The sequence below is a fragment of the Megascapheus bottae genome, chromosome 11 (genome assembly GCF_031878675.1).
Source record: "Megascapheus bottae isolate mThoBot1 chromosome 11, mThoBot2.hap1, whole genome shotgun sequence".
NCBI classification, from domain to species: domain Eukaryota; kingdom Metazoa; phylum Chordata; class Mammalia; order Rodentia; family Geomyidae; genus Megascapheus; species Megascapheus bottae.
Window position 1 is genome coordinate 58,741,715 of NC_143519.1, and position 21,431 is coordinate 58,763,145.

General features: G+C 41.6%; 1 protein-coding gene and 1 long non-coding RNA gene across 2 annotated transcripts in view; both read left to right on the forward strand.

The window, feature by feature from the left end:
* Window positions 1-21,431, forward strand: part of LOC150057167 (uncharacterized) — a 99,132-nt gene that overhangs the window by 21,398 nt on the left and 56,303 nt on the right. The window lies entirely within an intron of this gene.
* LOC150057170 (phosphatidylinositol 3,4,5-trisphosphate 3-phosphatase TPTE2-like) lies at window positions 1,067-19,516 on the forward strand. The gene is made up of 6 exons (XM_090342445.1): window positions 1,067-1,081; window positions 2,688-2,793; window positions 6,808-6,896; window positions 9,012-9,104; window positions 11,719-11,789; window positions 19,399-19,516. The coding sequence occupies exons 1-6, from the start codon at window positions 1,067-1,069 to the stop codon at window positions 19,514-19,516; spliced, it is 492 nt and encodes a 163-aa protein (XP_090198571.1).

Consider the following 21,431-nt stretch of genomic DNA (forward strand, 5'->3'; position numbering starts at 1 on the left):
CTTCTTTAACAATCAATGATGGCAGAGGACTTGTGACTCCTAACCATTTCCTGATCTTTGGAGGCCCACATCTGTAGCCTCATAGGCTACTTGGCTTGGTTCTCTGCTGGGGCCTACCGGCAGCAAATTGGGGTTCCTGAAATATGGGGCAGGGACTGGAAACAATAGAAGAGAGACAAACACATGGGGTTGGTAGGTCTGCAGCCCAGGTAAAGACTGCAGCCCCGTTTATCCGCAACTCAAGGCTTATATCCCTCTTGAAACCAGGGAACTTCCAGGTGTTACATTCATATGGTAAATCTCAGGTCATTTAAACAGAATAAGGCCAGAAAACCATAAGACAATAAAGCAATTGTCTGATGCAAATCAAGGTACAGTTTGATTCCACTCTGGCTCCCAACAGTTCTCAACAGAGCATCACACATTCCATTTCTTATTCTTTATTCCCTACAGCTTCTGGAATTGAGTCCCCTCCCAAAAGGAAGGTCAAATATCTGAGGTTTTCTGATGCCTGAAGATGATCTCTGGCTAGTAGATGATCTACTAGCCATTGGTTTCCCTAGAAAGAGAGATTGGATCCTTCACCAGTTTTTGCTAAGGCAATGAGCAACTCAAGGTCTTTAGAACACTGCCAGGATGGTTTTGTGATGACCCCAGTGTAGGGGAAAGAAGAGTGCAGAGAAGAGAAAGAATGAGAGCTCCTCAGACCAAGAATGAGAGATAAAGACACACAGAGATAATGGGAGTATGAAAGAAGGAAACAGAATGAAGTGGGAAAATAAGTATTTTACAAGTCTTGTTCCAGCAGACATTATCATATACTTTCATTCCATATTCTTAACATTGTTTAAACTATCCACTGTTGTCCTATTTTCCTCTGATAATACTTTATTATGAAAATATGAAAAATCCCAATTATATTGGATTGGAGTATTGGTCACTATAAAAAAAATAACTGACCAAAGAACTTAAAGTGGGGAAAGATTCATTTGGGCTCACAGTTTCAGGATTTACTTTAAGGCCACTTGATCCCATTGCTTTGGGCCTACACTGACACTGAACAATCATGTCAAGGAGGCGGGTATTGTGGAGAAGGATTGCTCACCTCAAGGTTCCCAGGAAGCTGAGGAGAAGGAAGGGTTTGCGACATGATCCATCCTTCCAGTGACTTCTTTGGTTTCATGAGGCCCCAACTCCTAACATTTTCCCCACCTCCTACTAATGCTTTAAATTTAGGAAGCCCTCAACGAATGAATCTGTGGATAAAGTCAAAAGCCTCATAATATAATTACTTCCCCATACCCACCTCTGAACGCTGCTGGTATACTGGGGATCAAGCCTTCCACCTATGAGCCTTTTAAGTGCACATTTCATATCCAAATTCTAACACACAAAGATGGAACCATACAGTGTATTCTGCAATCATCATCCCAACCTAGAGTCATGCTTTGTTTATTACTTCCCCACTCTTCTCAAACCCTGGGTCACCCTTCCTACTCTTCTTTCCTCAACCAGGATTACTTTGAAGGAAATTCTATTCATCAGGTCCTTTTACCTCACAAGAAGTTTGGCATGACACCCAACATATGCACACAAAAAAAAATCCAACAACTGCAAAGCATCTACCCGACACTGATGACTGGCACCTGTCTGTATTTCTAGATACAGGCTGAGATTTGAGAATGGTGTTTCAAAGCCAGCCCTGGCAGGAAATCCTTTCATTCTTAGTTCTGATGAAGAACCAAAACAGCCTGAGTTGGAGATGAGAAGTGGTATAGCACTGCCCTATTGCATCTTGCATTGCCCTATTGCATTTTCAGGCATCTTTCTCACTATTGCCCTTTCATTGTTTGCCCATCCTGGGGCTTAAACTCAGTGGCCTGCTGCTCAGTAGGCTTGAACTCTTCACAAGTGGCACTTTATCAGGGGAGCTAGATCTCTAGCTCAACTTCTGGCTAAGTATATAGAGATGGATTATCTCAAAGTTTTCAGCCCTGGCTGGCATTATTCTTCAGTCCTCTCAGCTTCTGCCTCCAGAGTAGCTTGGATTACAGACATCAGCCACTCGCATGCAGTACAAGTGCTTTTGCTAATTGGAAATGTGGCAGTTCACTTTCTGAACTCTTCTCAGTTGGTTCATCATCAGACATCTGGAGTTTCTCAAAGAGACTTCTAAGAAATCCTGTTTGAGCAACTTGCTAGGAGCCAAACAGTATTGAAAGGTTCCCTTACCAAAAAAAAAAAACCAAAAAACATATTGGAGAAAAAGGCAGATAAAGAATCTCTTCTCTGTAGAGGACCCCTCACTAATGGTACAGAATCATCTAGTGCAGCTATGTGGAGATGTCATTCCTCCTGATGAGGAACTATCTCCCAAACCATAGTCCTTTCTCTAGTGCATGACAACAGATTGTGTCATCGCTGTTTCAGCACCTTCACTGTTCTCATGATCATAAGCAAGCCTAGAAGCAAGGGCTTGTTCTTTCCATGTTACTGTCTGCAAGTCTCAGCTGGGCTCTTTTTCCACAATGAGGAAAATACCTAAGAATGTTGATAATGTAAGGGCTCATTCTAAATGTTGTCTTCCTTTCTTACTGCTGTTCACAAGCTGAAAAAGAGAAGGAGATTAGGATACTGACTTTACATCTGGCATTCCCACTAAAGTGGAGGCTTTTGTTGCTTTACAGAGTCGCTATGTCCGCTACTTTGACATCTTGAAGAATGTGTTGAACTTGGAAATGCCAGTGAAAAAACCTCTTAAAATTGTGAAGTTTGTGATTTACTCCATCCAAGGTAAGTGCTTTAGAAAGGAAGGAGAAGACAAGAGGATATGCGATCCACTATTTGGGAGGGTTTTGCTTATGTTATGCAAATGATCCTACATCACAGCTAAGTGTCAATGCATGTGACCTTCTCCCTCTTGAGCTGCCATGTCAGCTCTCCTTAGATGCCTCTCTTATCCCTTACCCATTTCCACTTGAGGGGAGGTTCTACCCCTTGCGTTCTGTTCTCGATGTTCTTGTCTCAACCTAGGATAGATTTTTTTTCATAGGAGAAGAGAAGATTAAAGAACCCAGTAGAGTCCTTCTTTCTCAGACTCATTTCTCCCTCATGGTTCATCTCAGCATTGCTGGCCCTGCCTCATTTTCTTGGCCAGTCCTTCCAGCGGCCCTTTCTTCTCAGAACTATAGTCTTTTCTCTCTTTCCTCCTCCTCTAAGCATCTCCTCACTATCTTCTCCATCAGGATGCCTTATTTTATTTGTTACCACCTTTGGCCAGGTCATATGCTAGCATTCAGCTGGGGTTGTGAGCAGAAAAGACAAATAAGTGCTTAGATTTTAAAAAACCAACTACAATGCAGGGGTTCTCAAGGCTCTTTACCTAAAAGCCTCCTTACTGAGAAGGCTGACATGTGGAGGACCACAGTTTGAAGCCATCCCAAGCCACTCTGAGTCTCCAATTGCAACCAAAAAAAGCAAAATGGGGGCATGCCTCAAGTGATAGAGTGTCAGCTAGACAAGCTGAGCAGGTTCAAGACCCAGACTTCAAACTCTGCTACTTGCAAATACAAAAGTTAGACTCTGTTGCAGGCCAGGTTTAGGTAATACAGACAAGGTTCCTAGAGGGCAGCACTTGGATTCCCCTGATTGCCCTTGTTTGACACTCACACCTGAATCTCCATGGACATAGAACAGGTTTGGAGAACTTGTTCTTCTACTAGACTCCTCTAGCAACTGCCAAGTTGGTGCTGTTTCCAAGATATCAGACTGTCTAGTTTAGACTTCCCAATATTGCTGGAAAGACTGGCACAGACCACCCAGTTCTCCAAAGTTTTCCCCTGGGTTCTCCATCTCAGTCTTCCCACAACTGGGACTACAGGCTTGGGCCGCTCTACTCTTTTCCTAGATGAAGTCTCTCTTTACCCAGGCTGGACTAGAAAAATAGTAAAAGAGGTTATTTATTTAGAGCTAGAAACCTAAATATGTAGAAGAAGGTGAGACAGAGAATTTTCACTTCATTTTGTCTGTATTTTGTTGGTGGGTGCATGGGGGGATCATGGGATTCCAGCCCAACCTGTGAGTTGTACCTGAACTCTTCAGCTCAAGGCTACGACCGTACCCCTGTTCCTGGGTGTTGTCCCTAAGCTCTGCAGTACCCTTGAGCCAAGCCCCACTTCCTGTTTTCTGGAGGTTAGATGGAGATAAGAGTCTCGGGTCCTTTTGTGCCCAGGCTGGCTTTGAACCTTGATCCTCAGATCTCAGACACTAAGGAGCTATGGTTACTATGGAAGCCACTGAGCCCAGCTTTGCCTGTATTTTTCAAGGATGAAATTCCTTTGTGTGATGTAAATTGTTTAAATGTGAGGAAAATAAAGGCTTAGCACATTGTACTTGTGCATTTCAGTGGCTTATTGCTAGAGGATATCAGTAGAAAGCAGTTGGACAACTGGAACAAGGGAGAGGAGAGTGCAGCAAAAGCCATGTTTCCATCAGAAATCTTTCTGATGATAGTGTTTGATCCATGAAATTAAGAGACACCAAAACAAGGCAAGATGAAAACCCAATCAGACATGCTTCATGTTAATGTGAAATAGGCAAGGTTGAAAGGAAAAACTTCATTGTGGACTCTGAAACCAGATCTTGGAGGAAAGGCTAAAGGAAGAGGGGCCATTTGAACTGAGGAAAAGGTCACACACCCTGGGTTCACGTTGGTTATCCTAGCTACTTAGGAGGCTGAGAACTGAGGATTGTGGTTTGAAGCCAACCCAGATAGAAAACACTTATCCCCAATTAATTATAAATATTCCAAAGTGAAAGAGTGTCCCATCCAGCGGGACATCAACTAGGGCCAAGAACCTAGAGGGAGGAATGAAAGGGACAGGAGACATGAAGAAGGCAGCAAGACAAGCATCCTGATCAAGCTGCCAATTTTATTTTTCACACAAGGGTTTATATGCCTCTTCAGGAGAGGGATTGGGGTATAGGAACTGCTCGGGGGAGGGGGTCCGGTAGTAGGATGTTTGCTTGGGGTAGAGGCCAGGTAGTAGGATGTTTGCATATCAACACAAGCAGGCATGTGTTGCTTAGTGACCTACTTACAAGATGCAAGCACATTCTTACAGTAAGAATTCAGGGAGGGGGAGAATGTCCCCGATCTCCTCCCGTCATCTTGAAATAAGTGAGGGGCAAGGATTTAGGCAATATCTGAATTATGGTAGGCATTAACCTGAGAGGGGGGACAGAGGCCCTGATTCCTAGAATGGAGGCCATGTTGAGGAAGAAGCAAGACCCACTGGCTCATGTATCTGTCTATCTGCTGAGGCCAAGCATCTTTTTGCGGGGGAATGGTTTTCATAGATGCCAACCTCCATGCTATTGGGGGTGTCCCTCAGGAGACCCCGAGACTGATGGCTGTTTAGGCTGTCTCCTCGCAGTCTTAGCTGCACCTCATGCAAATGCTTACACCTGTCAACGGTAGATGCATATCCTTCGGGTGGGGATTACGGTTCCTCTGGGGGCCCCATAGTCCTCATACCCATTTAGCATCTCCCTCATCTAGGCTGTTCAGCACTGGATGGAAAATTCACCCATCCAGAGTCACCATAATGGCTGGAACCAACTAGGGGACTTTGAGTTTAGCACAGAATGTCCCATCACCAAGAGTTTTTGGTTCCAGTCCTCTCAGGAAACGGCTGTGGGGTGGTGGTAGAATCAGGCAGAACAGAATATGTGGCAGCAGTTTCATCTCTCAGTAACTCCAATGGAATGTCACACCTCCTGCTGGGTTGCCTGCAAATTTCTGCACAAACTGGTTAAAGAAGCTAAACCTAAGGCCTGACTTCGGTGAATTTTCCCAATGATTCCCTGGTTGCTTTTCCTGAGCACACTCATTTTGTCAGGCTGACAACCCATTAGTTTTTTTTTAACCTTTTCTTTTTTTAAAAAAAGAATTTATTAACGTTGATTTTTACATCATATTTTAAATGACAAGTTCAACATACAAGTGTTCAAGGAGGCAATCTCTATTTACAATCACTGGGACTTAGTATTTAGAACGTAATCACAATGAAGCTAAGGTTTGTACGTCATAGAAACACATTAATTTATGAAATAAAACATTATGTCTATAGAGTCATAGGTTTTTATGTCTATATAGAGGAGGAATTTAGATTAATGTGGAGAGAATAGGGGAATGCAGCCATAATATTTAACAACATATATCCTATGAGCCTAGGGAAATGGAGAAGATAGGATAGGGGTTGATATATCCATCAAGATATATTGTACTTATAAACTGATTGGTTAATGTAAACCCATTTGCGTAACCACCTAAGATACTAAAAGTATAAGCTAAAATGGCATAGAACTATTTGTCTCTAATGTACACAAACAGGATTGTTTGGGTATACCTGACCAATATTATCCTTGATATTGATTTATAAATTTGACTTAGAGAAAATTAAATTTAGATTATTATTATAGAACTCTAAAGGTAGCATTTCATAAGCAAGAAATTCTGGAAGCTCCCAATGTTTTTTTTTTCCTAGAATGGTGATGTAGTAAGAATTTATCTTGTAGAAGATTAAGATATAATGATTTTTCTCTTTCTTTGCAATATTGTGAACTGCTTTAAGAGGCAGAAACCATTTGTAAAGGACAAATTCTATGCAAGATCAAATGATTAACTAAACCCACAACCTTAGCTGGCCAATATTTTCTCTCTTTATTCTCCATTGAGTTAACTGGCAAGACATTTTGCTCTGTACTCTAACAAACATATACGTTTTCTTTTTCACTTTTATGCAGGAGTAGGAGAAGGTAATGGAGCAGACCTGAAAATTGAAATAATAATGCAGCACAAGACTGTATTTACTTGTACTCGCCAAACCTGCACGGTGAGCCAAAGCTCATAAATGAGAATTCTCATGTTTGTTTCAAAGCTCCCAGTCAAGTGGCATGATGGTCTTCCCCAAAGTAACACTCACCAAAAAGAGACAGCTCTTGCCCTCTGTCACCATTCCAGTTGGCATTGCTTAGTTCAGATGCAAAGCAGAGCCTTGTTCCAAACCCTTTCTGAAAGATATTGTCAAACTGTGCTTCAGTTTAGTGCTGCTTCGAATTCACTTGTGCCCACAAATGCTAAGAATGTCCCCAGGAATTACTCGAGGCTTTAAATGCATACATCATGTCAGTATTTGCCATATGATCTTCCTTTTGATCATTTTGATCATTTGTTACAAAGCTCTGATTCTCAAATGCAGTGTTCTTGAAAGTCACCTTGGCACTTGTGGAAGTGGAAAGTCATAGGTTCAAAGAGTGATGCAGAATCTGTCCACTCAGCAATGGGCTCAGTGACTGTAATTGAGATGTTTTGTTGGCTGTCACCTTGAGATCAGTAGAGACAGCATATGGACTGAGGAGATGCCTCTTTACCCACAGCCATTTCTGAAATGTTCAAGAAATTCTCAAGACTGTGTACCTTTTCTAGGAGAAATTGGCAAATTTCCTTTTTAATCCCAAAGGAAGCTTTCAGAATGATTCCCATGTTCCTGTTGTAACTTCTGTACATGCACACAAGTGTAGTGTGTGGTGAGGTTTAGGTAATATATTTGAATTTAATCTCTAATCTATGAGTTATCAAATCAGTGTAAAAAGTGACCATTTTCAAACCACTTTGTCACATAGGACACTGATCCCATCAATTCTTAGCCCATATTTATTCTTATTTTCCTGGATTTTAAGCTCTGAATACATAACAACCCTAGTGTAGCCAAGCTATTTCCATCAATATCTGGACCTACAAATTCCCATTAGAGAAGACTGACTCATCTGTTTGGCACATGGAATAAAATTCTCAGTTTCATTGATATTTTTGCTGGTTTCTCTTCTCAGGCCTATATTATTCCTCCTTTATTAAAATCCTCCAATGACCAACTGAAATTCTACTTTCTAGAATATGCTTTGTTATTCAAACTTTCTGCTGTATACTGCCCTCCCATAGGACACACTTGCACACTTCCTTATAAAGCTTAAAAACAATATATTATTTTCATATTGTTCTGTATGTAGAAAACTTCCTGAAAACTTGAAAATAATGTGAGAGTCTTCTGTGGTATGTTTCTTGAAGCCTAGCATAGCTTTCTTCTTATTCTATGATGGTATATGAATATCAGAGTAATACATGGGATGATATCATAGTTGTTAATCCCCAACCTTGACCTGTTTGTGGTCATTCCATTCACTGGAATGGCTCATTGACCTCATCAGCAACATAATATTTGTCATGAAAGTGGGGTCAATTATTCATTGCTTCTTGAACATCAATATACTGTTTCAGACTGAAGTTAAAAGCGCATCCTTAAAAGAATATAAAAATCGGATGATTCACATAGAACAGTAATGTGTATTACATTAGAAACTCCTGGTCATATAGGATGAGACTAAATGAAAGGATCTCTAGGATATTGAAACAAGAGCTTTATCTTGTGTGATTGTGGCTCTTAATGCACTCCTTTATTCCTCTTCTGTTTAGTTTCCTTCTGGTTAATCTCATACTGTTACTGTATCTGACTTTGTGACCTGGTATATTGTATGTATGTTTATTTGATTATTTAAAATAGGAAAGAGAAGTGGGGAAACAATATGATTGGGAGAGGTGTTGGGGGAGGAAAATGGGGACAAAACCATGAGAGGTGGTATCAATGTGTGAGAAGTAAGACACCTACTATCTGGTGAATATAACTGTAATCCCTCTATACATTACAATAAACAAAAAGACACTTGTCAAAAATGAATACTTTGCTTCTCAAGTGTAGTCTTAAGATAGCTATCAAACATTTGGAGCCCAGTACCTTTACCACTTCAGAAAAAAATTACTGCTATTTTCTATATGAAATTACCAAGCTATGAAATTATGAGTATATAATGAATTAAGGATGATTTCATGAGTGAAAAAGAATACTAATCGCTGGCAACACTTTGAGTTCCTAATTCCATGTGTTCATTAACAGGTTGTCCATGATATTGATACAAATAGAGCAATCTTTTTGGTGCCCAACTGTCCGGACTTATGTGATGATGTAAAAGTAAAATTTTCTTCTTCGGTGAGTCCTCAAGTATCCTGCATGATTGGATGCTCTTTTGTTTGGTCTGGGTTTGCGATTCCTTTGCTGCAGTTCCCTACAATATAAAGGACAGATAAAAATGCATGTCTCGGGAAGGGGAGGAAAACACAAAACAAAGTCATCAGGATTTCTTGTATATATTTAAAATATTTCTGATCACTTTCTTCTGAATTGTAAGCAATTGATATCTGTTACTTATCAAATGAGAAATGTATGAAAGCAAAGATGCTAAAAAGAAACCGACATTGTTGACTTTCCATAAGGGTAATTATAGTTATGTTGTCTATCTTTTAAACACACCATGATCAGTGTGTTTACCAAATGTGAGGGAGATTTTACTTTCCTGTCCATAATTATCTATTGACTTGCTATCATTAGTATGACTGTGTAATTTTAATGGATCAGCCGTACATGTCATGTCTGAGTGTCATATATGACTATAGTGATTGTCTATGAAATCATCTATTCCTACTCTGAGTAAGAACTTCCATGTGTTCTGTATGCCCTCCTTCATTACCTGCTTGCTCACTGCTGAGCAGTCTTAGGTACTGAGATGTGAATGTGAATGCTGAAGCAAGTGATCACCTGGGAAGTCTCTCCATTTCAATGTTTCCCCTTGGATAACAGAACCACTGTGAATTCTTGCTTAGCTAGTGTCTCTAAACAAACACTGTGGTTTTTCTCCCTGGTGCAGGGGGTCTTGATGAGAGCTAGTTTTGTGATTATTAAGGGTTAAGATGGGATGGCATGCTTGTGAAAAAGGAGGAAATTATTGATTACTGGTTTGTTTTGTTTTTGGCCATACTTTGGTTTGGATTTTTGCTTGGTTTACTTGCTTGGCTAAACATCTATCACTCGAGTCATGCCTCCAGCCCTGTTTGTTTGCTGGTTAACGTGGAAACAATATTTTACTTTTTGCCATGGCTGACTTTGATCCTCCAGATCTCAGCTTCTTGTGTAGCTAGCCATCACCAATATTGATGCCTAATTATTCAAACTAGCTGTCAGTTATGGAAAGAGATGTGAGTTCTATGTCTTTGGGCTGACTCTCAAGGACTCTGTCTCTGGAAAGGACCATACATTCCAGCTTTGCTGTGATGGAGCTCCAGGTGAAATGGCTGTGGATGCTGTACAGTGTGTCTTTCACAGGATGATTGTTTACCCTGGTGGGGAGTAGCTTCATGTCTAATTGTCCCACTGGTGACCATGGATCCTCCTCACAGGAAACTTGTTTGTACTGACAGATGACCTATAGCTGCTGTCTGACTTGTTGTGTTTTGACTTTCTACCAAATTAATCACTCTAGGAAAACCCTGAATAGAACAGGTTGTATATGCTTATTACATAAGTCACCAACAAAGCATGAAAACACAACACAGTGAATAAGAGAAGCAGTTTATGACAGAGAAGGGAAAGGCAGCACATCTTGCAGGGCCAGTGGATGGAGGGGAGCCATCCAGGGGAAACTGATACCTGACCAGTGGAGGGACACAAGGCAACCTTAGAAGCAAATAACATTCTCTTGGGGGCCAGGTGTGACCTTAGCAGGTTTTCCATGGGAGGTTTCATTGTGGTCCAAGGTGCTGTAGCACAAGTAGTCACTATGACATATCTTCAGAGGTCCCTGGTAGTATGGAGTCACTAGGTCAAGTGCATTGTATCACTAGAAAATGGGTGCATAAGACAGCTGTCTAGCTCATTCCCACTGAGGAACTGAGAGGTAGCAGAGACTGGAAACTGTTGGGGGTGGCTGTGCCCTGATTCTGGTATTCCAGCCTAACATAGTCAAAATGAAAGCAGAACAAACAGAAAGGATGAAGAATTCACCACAGTATGTTTGGTGTGTGTGTGTGTGTGTGTGTGTGTGTGTGTGTGTGTGTAAACATAGGTCTTTAGTTGATTCTTTAGTGGTGTTCTAATCAGATTGAGAGATCATTGTCTATATTTATCATATAAAAACATCCCTGAAGTTGAATTGGTGCTAAATGGTCATTCTATGTTTAACTTATTGAGAAACCCACAGACCCTTTTCTACCATTGCTTTCCCATTTGGCATTTGTGTCAGCAAGGTCTGAGGACTCCAGTGGTCTGTGGTTTTGCTGAATTTTGTTGGTGATCCTAGTGGGTGAGAGTAGAAGTCCAGTTCTGCTCTGCATGTGTTTGCCACCTTTGGGGTATACTCTCTGACTAACTGAAGTATATGCTCAAACCCTTGGTGTTTGTTGCATCTGCTTTTGTTTTTCAGACATTAGTTTTTGAATTAAAAATATTGTGAATACAAGATCCCATCCAGATACAAAATATGCCTATGTTTCCCTCTATTTTGGTGCTACATTTTTTCACCCTGATTATGTCTTTTAATGAAATCCAACTGAACACTTGTTTTCTATTTCATTGTAGTAATTTTGATCCTTTATATTTTTAATGAAAAAGTATTCTCTTCAAGCCTCTGAGTACATTGTAATAGATAGGATGTTGCAATTGATGTACACAAAAAGGCAGAAGGAAGGAACGTCAACCCCAATGCAATTATTAGTTTTTGGTATCCATTTTATTATGCAAATCACCTCTTTCTTTAATCATGTGTTTTTAGAAGCTTCCTAACTATTATGATGACTGTGCATTCTTCATGTGGTTCCATACATCTTTCATAGAGAAAAACAGGTAAGGACAGATTGTAAGACAGATTGGCAATTCCTTTGCCTACTATACTAAGCTCATTTTCTACAAAAATAAAGAATTGCCTAAGCAAACATTTCCTATCCCCTACCATAAGGCAATGTGTCAGTGAAGAGGCAATTACCCAGATCATAGTAATGATCAAGTTCTTTCACGAAGTGTACATCTACCCGGTTCCTGGAATATAGAAAGGTCTAGGTGGATGTCACTTTATTGGGTCATGATTGGTGGGATTAGTCTAGGGAGGCTTTAGCTGGCTTTCTTCTGCTGTAGGCACATTTCCATGTAGGACAGAAGTTTTAAGGCCTGAGAAGTATTAACAATTTCAAAAGCATTGTTTGGTTAACCTCCCCTTTGAAAAGGTTTCCTCATGACTGAATGATGTATTATTGCTAAGAACCTACTACTTTATCTAGAAACTCATTCCTGAACCTACAAAGACTCAGTTTTCAGGAGTATTGACCTGTGGTGGTAAAAAGAAAAACACTTTCTAGATCATTCACATCAAGGCAGAAATGACTGTTGCCATGTCATCATAAAAGTGTGAGGATTGATATGAAGACCTTGGAGCTGGGGGAGGTGGCTCAGGCCTATTATCCTAGCTACTCAAGAGCCTGATCTGAAGATGAAGGCTCAAAGCCACCCTGGGCACTAAAGGACCTGAGACTCTTATCTCCAATTAACCTCTAGAAAAGGGAAATAGGGGTTGGGTTAAGGGTAGGGTGTTATTCTTGGGTTGTAGAGCTCAGGGACAACACTCAGGCCCCATGACCCACCAAAAGGGAGAGAGAGAGAGAGAGAGAGAGAGAGAGAGAGAGAGAGAGAGAGAGAGAGAGAGAGAGAGGGAGAGAGAGGGAGGGAGGGAGGGAGGGAGAGAGGAGAGAGAGGAGAATGAAGACCTTGGGCCATGAGTTTGTCCTAGTGGTAGAGTGCTTGTCTAACATGCACAAAGACCCAGGTTTGATTCCTTGGTACCACATACATAGAAAAAGCCAGAAGTGGTGCTGGATAGTATTGGTTACATCCAGTGCCAGACTTCTCTTGAAATCTGAACTGGGCCTGATAATACCCCAAATCTATTAAGACAGCAGCAAGGAAGCCTCATTTCTACAGATTTGTAACTCACATACAATTTGATTTTGGAAAGAGTAAACTCTGCATTTAAAGGAAAAATTCTATCAATTTTCCTACGTGTCCAGCTGTCTCTTGAGCAAAGTCCTCGACAGAGGCAGGGTGTTTACTTGTTGCTTCTTGTCAAACTGGTTCTTGCTAAAGGATAGCTTTGTCCTTTCCACCACCATCTCCTCATTGGAGATTATAAGAACATTGGATCCTCCTTTTTGTAGTCATTTCTGGAAAATTGGTATCATTTTTTCCTTGCTTGATAAATCTTTTTTACACTGATGAGATTGTGGCTTAGACAAAAACATCATTTCACCGATTCAGGGCAATATAGCTGGGCACTGGTGGCTCAGTGACCTGTCATTCTAGCTATACAGGAGGCTGAGATCTGAGGAACACAGTTTGAAGCTAGCCTGGGCAGGCATGTCTATGTCACACTTATCTCCAATGAGTCCTTGAAAAATCAGAAATGCAACTGGAGCTCAAGTAAGAGAGGGTCAGCTTGAGCAGAGAAAGTTTATTGAGAACTCAAGGTCGTGAGTAGAAACCCCACTACTGACATTAACAAAAACAAAGATAAATACAAAAAAAAAACCCAGAACACTATTTAACTACTAGGTTTCATTATACACCCAATTATGTCTTGGTAATTATTGTGACAGTCCTGGGGCTTGAACTCATGGCTTCTGCACTGTTCTTTGGCCTTCTCAAGGCTAGAGTCCTACCACTTGATCCACAGCACCACTGTCAGCTTTTCCTATGTATGTGGTACTGAGTCATTGAACCTGGGTCTTCATGCACGCTAGGCAAGCACTCTTACACTAGGCCAAACTCCCAGCCCCTTGGTAACTTTTGTCAATTAGAAACACTTAGAATATATGTTTGTTTGTTTATTTGAAGTAGGGAAAGGGGGGAAACAACATGATTGGAAGGGGGTGGGTGGAGGGAAACAGGGAGAAACATATGAGAAGGTGTATTAATGTGTGAGAAGACCTGCACCTCCTACTACCTGACAAATGAAATTTAAAAAGTTTTACAAAACACTTAGATAATATGCTCAAAGTGGGTGTCAGTAATTCTCTAACAGGCACGTTGTGACTGATCAATTTGTTTCTGAAGATTAAGGTCTTTTATGTCATTCCAAGGAGGCAGAATGGGCTAAGTAGTGAAGACAAGTAGGACTTAAATCCTGGTTGCAGCCAGCAAGTCTCTTTGTAAACAAGGGTGTGCTATTGGATGACTCTTCAGTTTTGGTTTTATTGTTCTTTTTTTAATGTCGGGAGAATGTAAAGATGGATTACAGTTATATTCGTCAGGTAGTAGGTGCATTACTTCTCATATAATTGTACCCCTTCTCATGCTTCTGTCCCCTCCTCTACCTCCCAGTCCTCTCTTTTCCCCCCTTCCCTTCCCTGTTTCAAATAAACAAATAAATGTGTATACAATATACCAGGTAACAAGTCACACACAGTAACAACATGAGAAAAACCATAAGGGCAAAAAAACAAGAAGAGAAATAACATAGTACATTAAGAACTACAATCACATACTGTAAGCCCTAAAAGAAAATGTAATGACTTTTCTTCCTGTCCTTAGACTTTATTTAACACGAGCTGACCTGGACAATCCACATAAAGAAAAGACATGGAACATATATCGTCCAGACTTTGCTGTAGATATATTCTTTGAAGAAGTCTTTCAGTGAGAAACACACTATATTTATACCCATCATAGTTTAACTTTTCTGTATGTTTATTAAATAAATTATATATTGGTAATAGTAACCTCTCTTCAGAGTGTGTATGTTTCTATGAACTCATCAATGCATGTATACATATGTACATACATCATAATCTTGAATTGGCTAGTTTATGAATTTACCAATTGTATGTCTCCACAACTACTGGCCTTCTTCTCTCAACTCATTTTCTTTCTTCCCTGTGTATCCATTTTTCAGAATTGCTACAAAAAAGCCAGGAGTGGTGGCTCACTCCTGTAATCCTAGCTACACAAGAGGATGAGATCTGAGGATCTGGGTTCAAAGCCAGCCAGGGTACTAAAGACCATGAGACTCTTATCTCCAATTTAACCACTAGGAAAACCGGAAGTGGCCCCTGGCTCAAGGGCCAGGGCAATAGCCTTGAGCTGAAGAGCAAAGGGATAGTGCCCAGGCCCAGAGTTCAAACCCCATGACCAGGAGAAAAAAAAAAAAGTACTGCTAGAAAAATATGCATATAATTTACATCATTCTCCCTCTAATAGTCTATCTATAGTGAAAATAATTTATTTCCAATACACTATGTTACAAGCTCTTTAAATTTTAAAAAGAGTTTTCAGGTAAGATAGGTATTTAGAACTACTTATGTTCCAGCAGTAACCCTCTTGGGAATTTATCCAAAAGACTGAAAGTCAGTATACAATAAAGATATATATATATATATATATATATATATATATATATATATATATATATACCTCCATGTTCATTGATGCACTCATTACTATACAACCATGTTAAGGAAACAGCTCAGTGCCCTACATCAGATTGATCCAGAGAGAGAGGAAGGGTGAGGAATTTTATATCAAAACGGACCTAGGTAAGTTGAGAAATGGAAAAGATTGGGAGAAACTGGGAAAAATGATTGAAGGCGTGGCATGGATCAACATGCATTGCACTCAGAAAGTGACATGTTCAATTGAAACCACTAATTAAATATAATGTACTAATTAAATGTAATGCAAAAAAGATTTTCCAAAGATGTTTCAACTGGGAGATATTGCCTCATGCCTGTAATCCTAGCTACTCAGAAGGCTAAGATTTGAGGATCACAGTTCAAAGACTGCCTGGTCAGGAATGTATGTGATTCAGATGTCCAGTTAGTCACGTCCCCAAAAAGGTAAGAAGTGGATTAATTGGTAGAACACTACGCTAGAGCCAAAAAGCTCATGACAGTGCCCCGGCCCTGAGTTCAAACACATAATGGGCACAGATACCCAGGTACATTCCCGCATGTATGGGCTCTCCCCCTCTCTCTCCCTCCCTCTCTCTCTCTCTCTCTCCCTCTCTCTCTCTCTTTTTGCTCTCTCTCTCTCACACACACACACATACATACATATGCACGCGTGCACACACAAATTTTAAAAAGGAAAATAGACTTTTTAATATCATAGAAGAGCAAAGTTATTAGTATACTTCGGTAGCTACTTTAGAGAGTTATTCATGATAATTCTAAAAATAGTAACATTTATAGAGCCCAATCATAATAAATCGCACTGCCTAGAAGCTCTTCAATAGTAAATTCATTTAGTCCTCATAATTCAAGTGCTATCATTACTTCTATTTTCCTGGGAAATTAGAAGTTTGGACAATTAGATATATCAAACCATTAGTAAAGTAGCAAATTCAGGATTTACACCCAACATAGTAATCTAATACCTTGGATAGCACGCCAGTAATGGAATAGCTTTCTCTATTTTTTCTTATTCACTTGGTATCATAATGATGGACAGCTGTGGAGCAAAAACCAAGAGAATCAAACAGGCAAATCAGAAATGATATTATTGAATTTTTCACATAAATTTCCACTAGAAATGTCTTCCTCCATTTCTGCTAAGTATCTTAAGAAATTGTGTGTGTGTGTGTGTGTGTGTGTGTGTGTGTGTGTGTGTGTGTGTGTTTAAATTTGTCTTCTGTTGCTAACTGCAGAAAGGAACTTAAATGACATAAATAAAAAACATACTTTTATTTCTAAATTGTTGCCATGGACTACAGTATGAAATTAAAATTGTGGGCTGGGAAGGTGGCTTAGTTGTAGATTGCTTGCCTAGCATGTAAAGCCCTGGGTTGGAATTCCCAGTGTCACACATACATGCAAAAAGCTGGGAAGTTGCAGAGAGCTAACCTTGAGTAAAAAGAAGCTCAGAGACAGTGCTCAGGCACTAAGTTCAAGCCCCAGGACTGGCAAAAAAACATTATTTATTTATTTATTCATTGATTTACTTTTGTCTTCCTGCCTCAGGTTTATTGGTAGAATTGACACAGGCCACACCCCACCCTCTAGATGGCAGCCAGGGAGCCACAGCAGTTCACCTGTCATCACACTGGCAGACAAAGGTCTTCTCTGTGGGGCCTTCACAGAGCCCTCCAGCTTAGAGGCTGGAGTCAGTGCACCCTTAGGAGGCTGTGGCCTGAGCACCCTTAGGAGCTGGGGCCTGGGCCTTAGCTGGCATTGCAGCTGGAGTCTGGGCCTTGGATTGTGCCCTAGCCAAGGCCTGGGCCCTGGCCTTGGGCCAGGTGAGCCTAAGACCTTTGGAAATGTAGGAATGGATGTGATTCCCAAGCTTGGGGTGGGCGATGTAGGCAAGTTGCTGGAGCTTGTTGGTAGCCTGCTGTGGAACTTGTGTTTGTTGCTTTGGGCTTCTCCAGGGTCTGATGGTCTTGGGCCACGTTCTCATGGCCTTGCATCGTTGGCCTTCATCTTCTTAAAGCCCTTCTTGTTGTGCTTCTTAGCAACACGCATGTTCCTCAGGAACTTGGGGTCCTCCCCTTCAGAGATGCGTATCTTTGTGATCTGGGTGTCCTGACGCCATTTCTGTGCCATTTCCTGGACTGTTGTGTGCAGTGTGGTTCTTGGACGTGGCCATGTCTATCTGAAATGCTAACCCGCCGGAGCTGATGCACCTGGACTCAGGAGGGAAAATTTGTTGTTTAAAATTAAATTTTGTACAAGTTTCTCGTTAGGTGAAAAGACAACAATAGTAATTTATACAGCAGCCCAAAGAACTGAGCTGAGGGACACGAGAATATATCATGATTCCTGGCAGCTGCTCAGCGGGCTCAGCTATGAAGACCACAGTGGATAGCCAGCCCGGAGAGACGGCCCTGACAGCCTGACTGCCAATAAACCATGAAAGGGCGATAGGAAAGCTGTGACTCACGTCGTACAGCACCAGCATTGAGCAAAAACAGCTAAAGGAAAATACATTCATCCAGTACCAGCACAAACACACACAAAAACTTAAAATTTAAAATATACCTAGAAGTAAACCAGGGTGGTGGTTAATAGCCTGTGATCTGGAACTAGACTGCCATGTTTGATCTCAGTCTTCCCTGCTGGCCTCTCTCAGTCAAATTCACTGGGCCCCTAATTCTCCTATAAACAGTTGACAGTAACAGATCCTATTCCATTTGCAAGGCACTTGAAACTGTTGGCTCGAGCAGGTGCTCGTTATGTTAGCTGCTGTTCCTATTTGCACAGTATACTTAGACACAAGTGAAGCTATTAGATAGCAAGATACTCTAGGTTTATGGCTACTGTCTAGACTATAGACCAAACCTAAGTTAATTCTGTTGAAAATTGAATTGTTCATTCTGAAGACACGGTCCAGATTTCAGGGTCTCCTCCAAGGAGCTGAATCCAATGTAAGAGCACAAGAGTCCTTATTGCAAGCTCGAGCCTGGACTCAAGACCGACACTGACACAGCAGGTCTGAATTGAGAGTCCTGACTTCCTGTTGTACACGGTTTCTATAGGGTTAGCTCACAGGGTTGATGTATTATTAATTGATTGGCTAGTGCTAGGGGATATGTGCCGAGCTGCAGGGCAGCTGAAGGGCAGCTGGCCAGGGTATCTCAATGGTTATCACAGGATGTTTCGATGGTTATTTTACCCTGGGGCCTCAAATCACTGGGAGTAGGCTGTAATTTATTACTTTCTTTGAAACTGCTATCTCTGCTGGTTTAGAGTTAGTTCAGAGTGACCTTCTGGTGGGGCCTGTTAAAAAATACCTTTTTGCTGAAGTTCATACAACTTCAATATTCACTTAGGCTTCCCAGTGGTACACTGACACAGCCTCTGCTTAGCAAGTGCTGGGTCTTAGGTTTGATCCCCATCACCAGGCACACATACACACACAAATACTTCTTGGAAATGTCCTTTTCAGACAACCTTCCCATAAGTATCACGTTTAGACTCCTACTGGCCTTTGGTAAAGTCATGATTGGCATTTACTAACATCTGACCAAATCTGAACCCCAGTACCTGACACCTATAATCCTGGCTACTTAGTATGTGGAGCTGAGAGGATCAAGGTTCAAAGCCAATCAAGGTAGGGAAATCCATCAAACTTTTTTCTGCAGTAAACCACATAAAAAAAAAATCAAAAGTAGACCTGTGCTTAAGTGCTAGAGCATCAGCCTTGCACAAAATAGCTAAGCAACAGCACGCAATCCGTGAGTTCAAACCCAGTACCATCACACACACACACACACACACACACACACACGCACTCTCGCACACAGGCACCACAAACCACCAGTTTATTCACACAAAATTGCATAGAATGCATGCAATTGATAGAATAAGATTTGATTCATGTGCTAATTCCAAGAACTAGACATACTTTGATTACTGTGCTGTTAACACAATCTTCTTATGTTACTCGTCTCCCATGGTCTTGCCTGTCTGGCCAGCTGCAAAGAGCCAAAGTTGGCAGTTGGAATGGGAGCTCCTGTCACAGGTATTGGGGTTGGAGAGAGGCCAAAGTCAGAGGAGCTGGATAGCAGGAGGACTAGTGGTAGGCAATTATAGCAGTGGGGAGTGTTGTGCTTTATTTAATTTTTGTTATGTTTTGGTGTGTGTGTGTGTGTGTGTGGGTGGGTGTGTGTGTGTGTGTTTGTATTTGCCGGTGAGACTGTCCTGGGACTTGAACTCAGGGCGCGGGCATTAAACTTATACTTTTTTTGGTTCAAGTTTTGTTCTTTGTGCCTAGAGCCACAAATCCACTTGTAGATTTTTGGTTGTTTCTTGGAGATAAGAGTCTCACTAACTCAGTACCAGCTTTCAATCACAGTCGTCATATCTCAGCCTCCTCAGTAGCTAGGATTAGTGGCAAGAGACACAACGACCTGGCTGTCTGAAGTTTTAACAAGGACTACCTCGTGTAGTTTTCCTCAGAAAGCCTACAGTGTGGCAGCTGGGAAATCCATATTGGACATTTGGAAACTGAGGCTCAGAGGAGGGAAGTTCCAACCCACGGGGCACTGCCACATAGGCACTCACAGCTTTGCTTCTCTGAAGTCCTGTCTCTGTGGCTTCCTGACCAGGCTCTTGATTGAGCTATGGGTTTGTGTTGCTGCACACCCTCTTGTGGGGTGTCCCCTGAACACTGAGGACACTGGGGTGGGATCATCCTCTGGGATGTTCCTCATGAGCCCCACTGTGTGTGCAACGTCAGCCAGGGCCACCACCTTCTTCATGCCAGAAGTACCTAATCCCACGTGCAGTAGCCAAAATGTACTGTCTAGAAGCCCCCCTGCTTCTGCAGTCAGGGCAGTGCGCTGCCCTGGCATGGGGTGAACACCACACATTAGCCTACCTTCCTGGGGTGGCCACACAACAGCCCAGGGGAGAAAGAGGTGCTCTCCCTTCTGCTCATCCATGCTACACTGACAATATTTGCTCTCCCAGGTGCCAGGGATCAATAATCCTAATTACACAGGGGGCTGAGATCTGAGGATTGTGGTTGGAAGCCAATCCAGGTAGAAACACCAGTCCATGAGACTTATATGTAATCAACCACAAAAAACCACACGTAGAACTGTGGCACAAGTACTAAAGCACACTCCCTTTGAAAGATAAAGCAAAGGAACAATGCCAAAGGCCTGAGTTCAAGCCTCAGTATTAGCAAAATCATAAATAGGGAGAGAGCAAGACAAGTACTATGTGTCTTGCCTATAATCCTAGCTACTTTTGCAACTTAACACCTTTGTATCTCAGCTTTATAAAAGCAATAAAAATTTTTATAAATGCTCTCTAAAAGGATGATGGAGAGGAGGGTAGTGACAGGAGGCAGAGGTCAGCTGTGTGTGGGTCTGGCAGATCCCTGTGCGGTGCTCAGGTGCTGTGTTTTCTTTGCCCAAAGTAGAGGGGGACCCCCTTAGCATCGGGCAAAATGCTAGGTATTGAAGGTCTGTCTTTGGAAGGTTCTAGAGACACTGCAGGGAGCATGTGTGTGATTCTTGGTATTGGATGTGGTGGCTGCTGTCCCTCTCTGTTCCAGAGCCTGTGGGCCAATAGCTGTCCTAGCCTCCATGTGCTCTCAGTTGTCCCCAGTGCCACTCAGTCACAAACTCTAAATCCAAGTGAACAGGGAACAGATTTACTAGATCCAAAGCAGATCTTGGTATGTAAGATGCGACCTTTTAGATGTTTTTGCCAGGCTTTGTGAATTCACTGAATGGCCTCCTATCTGGATCTGAACTATTCTGTGCTGCATTCTTTCGCAATCACCTTTGGGCACCAGGAGGAAATAAAGACTCCCTGAGAAGCATCCTGTGTGGAAACAAACAACAGTCTTAAGATGCATCTTAGCAGCTGAAAACCAATGGCCCAAATCTCAGGAGATAATTTGGTCCCTGTTTTGTTCCTGTAATCAAGTGATAACAACTTCTTTGGAATTCTTCTAGGGACAATGTCTGAGCTCACTAGTGGTCAACCAGGCCAC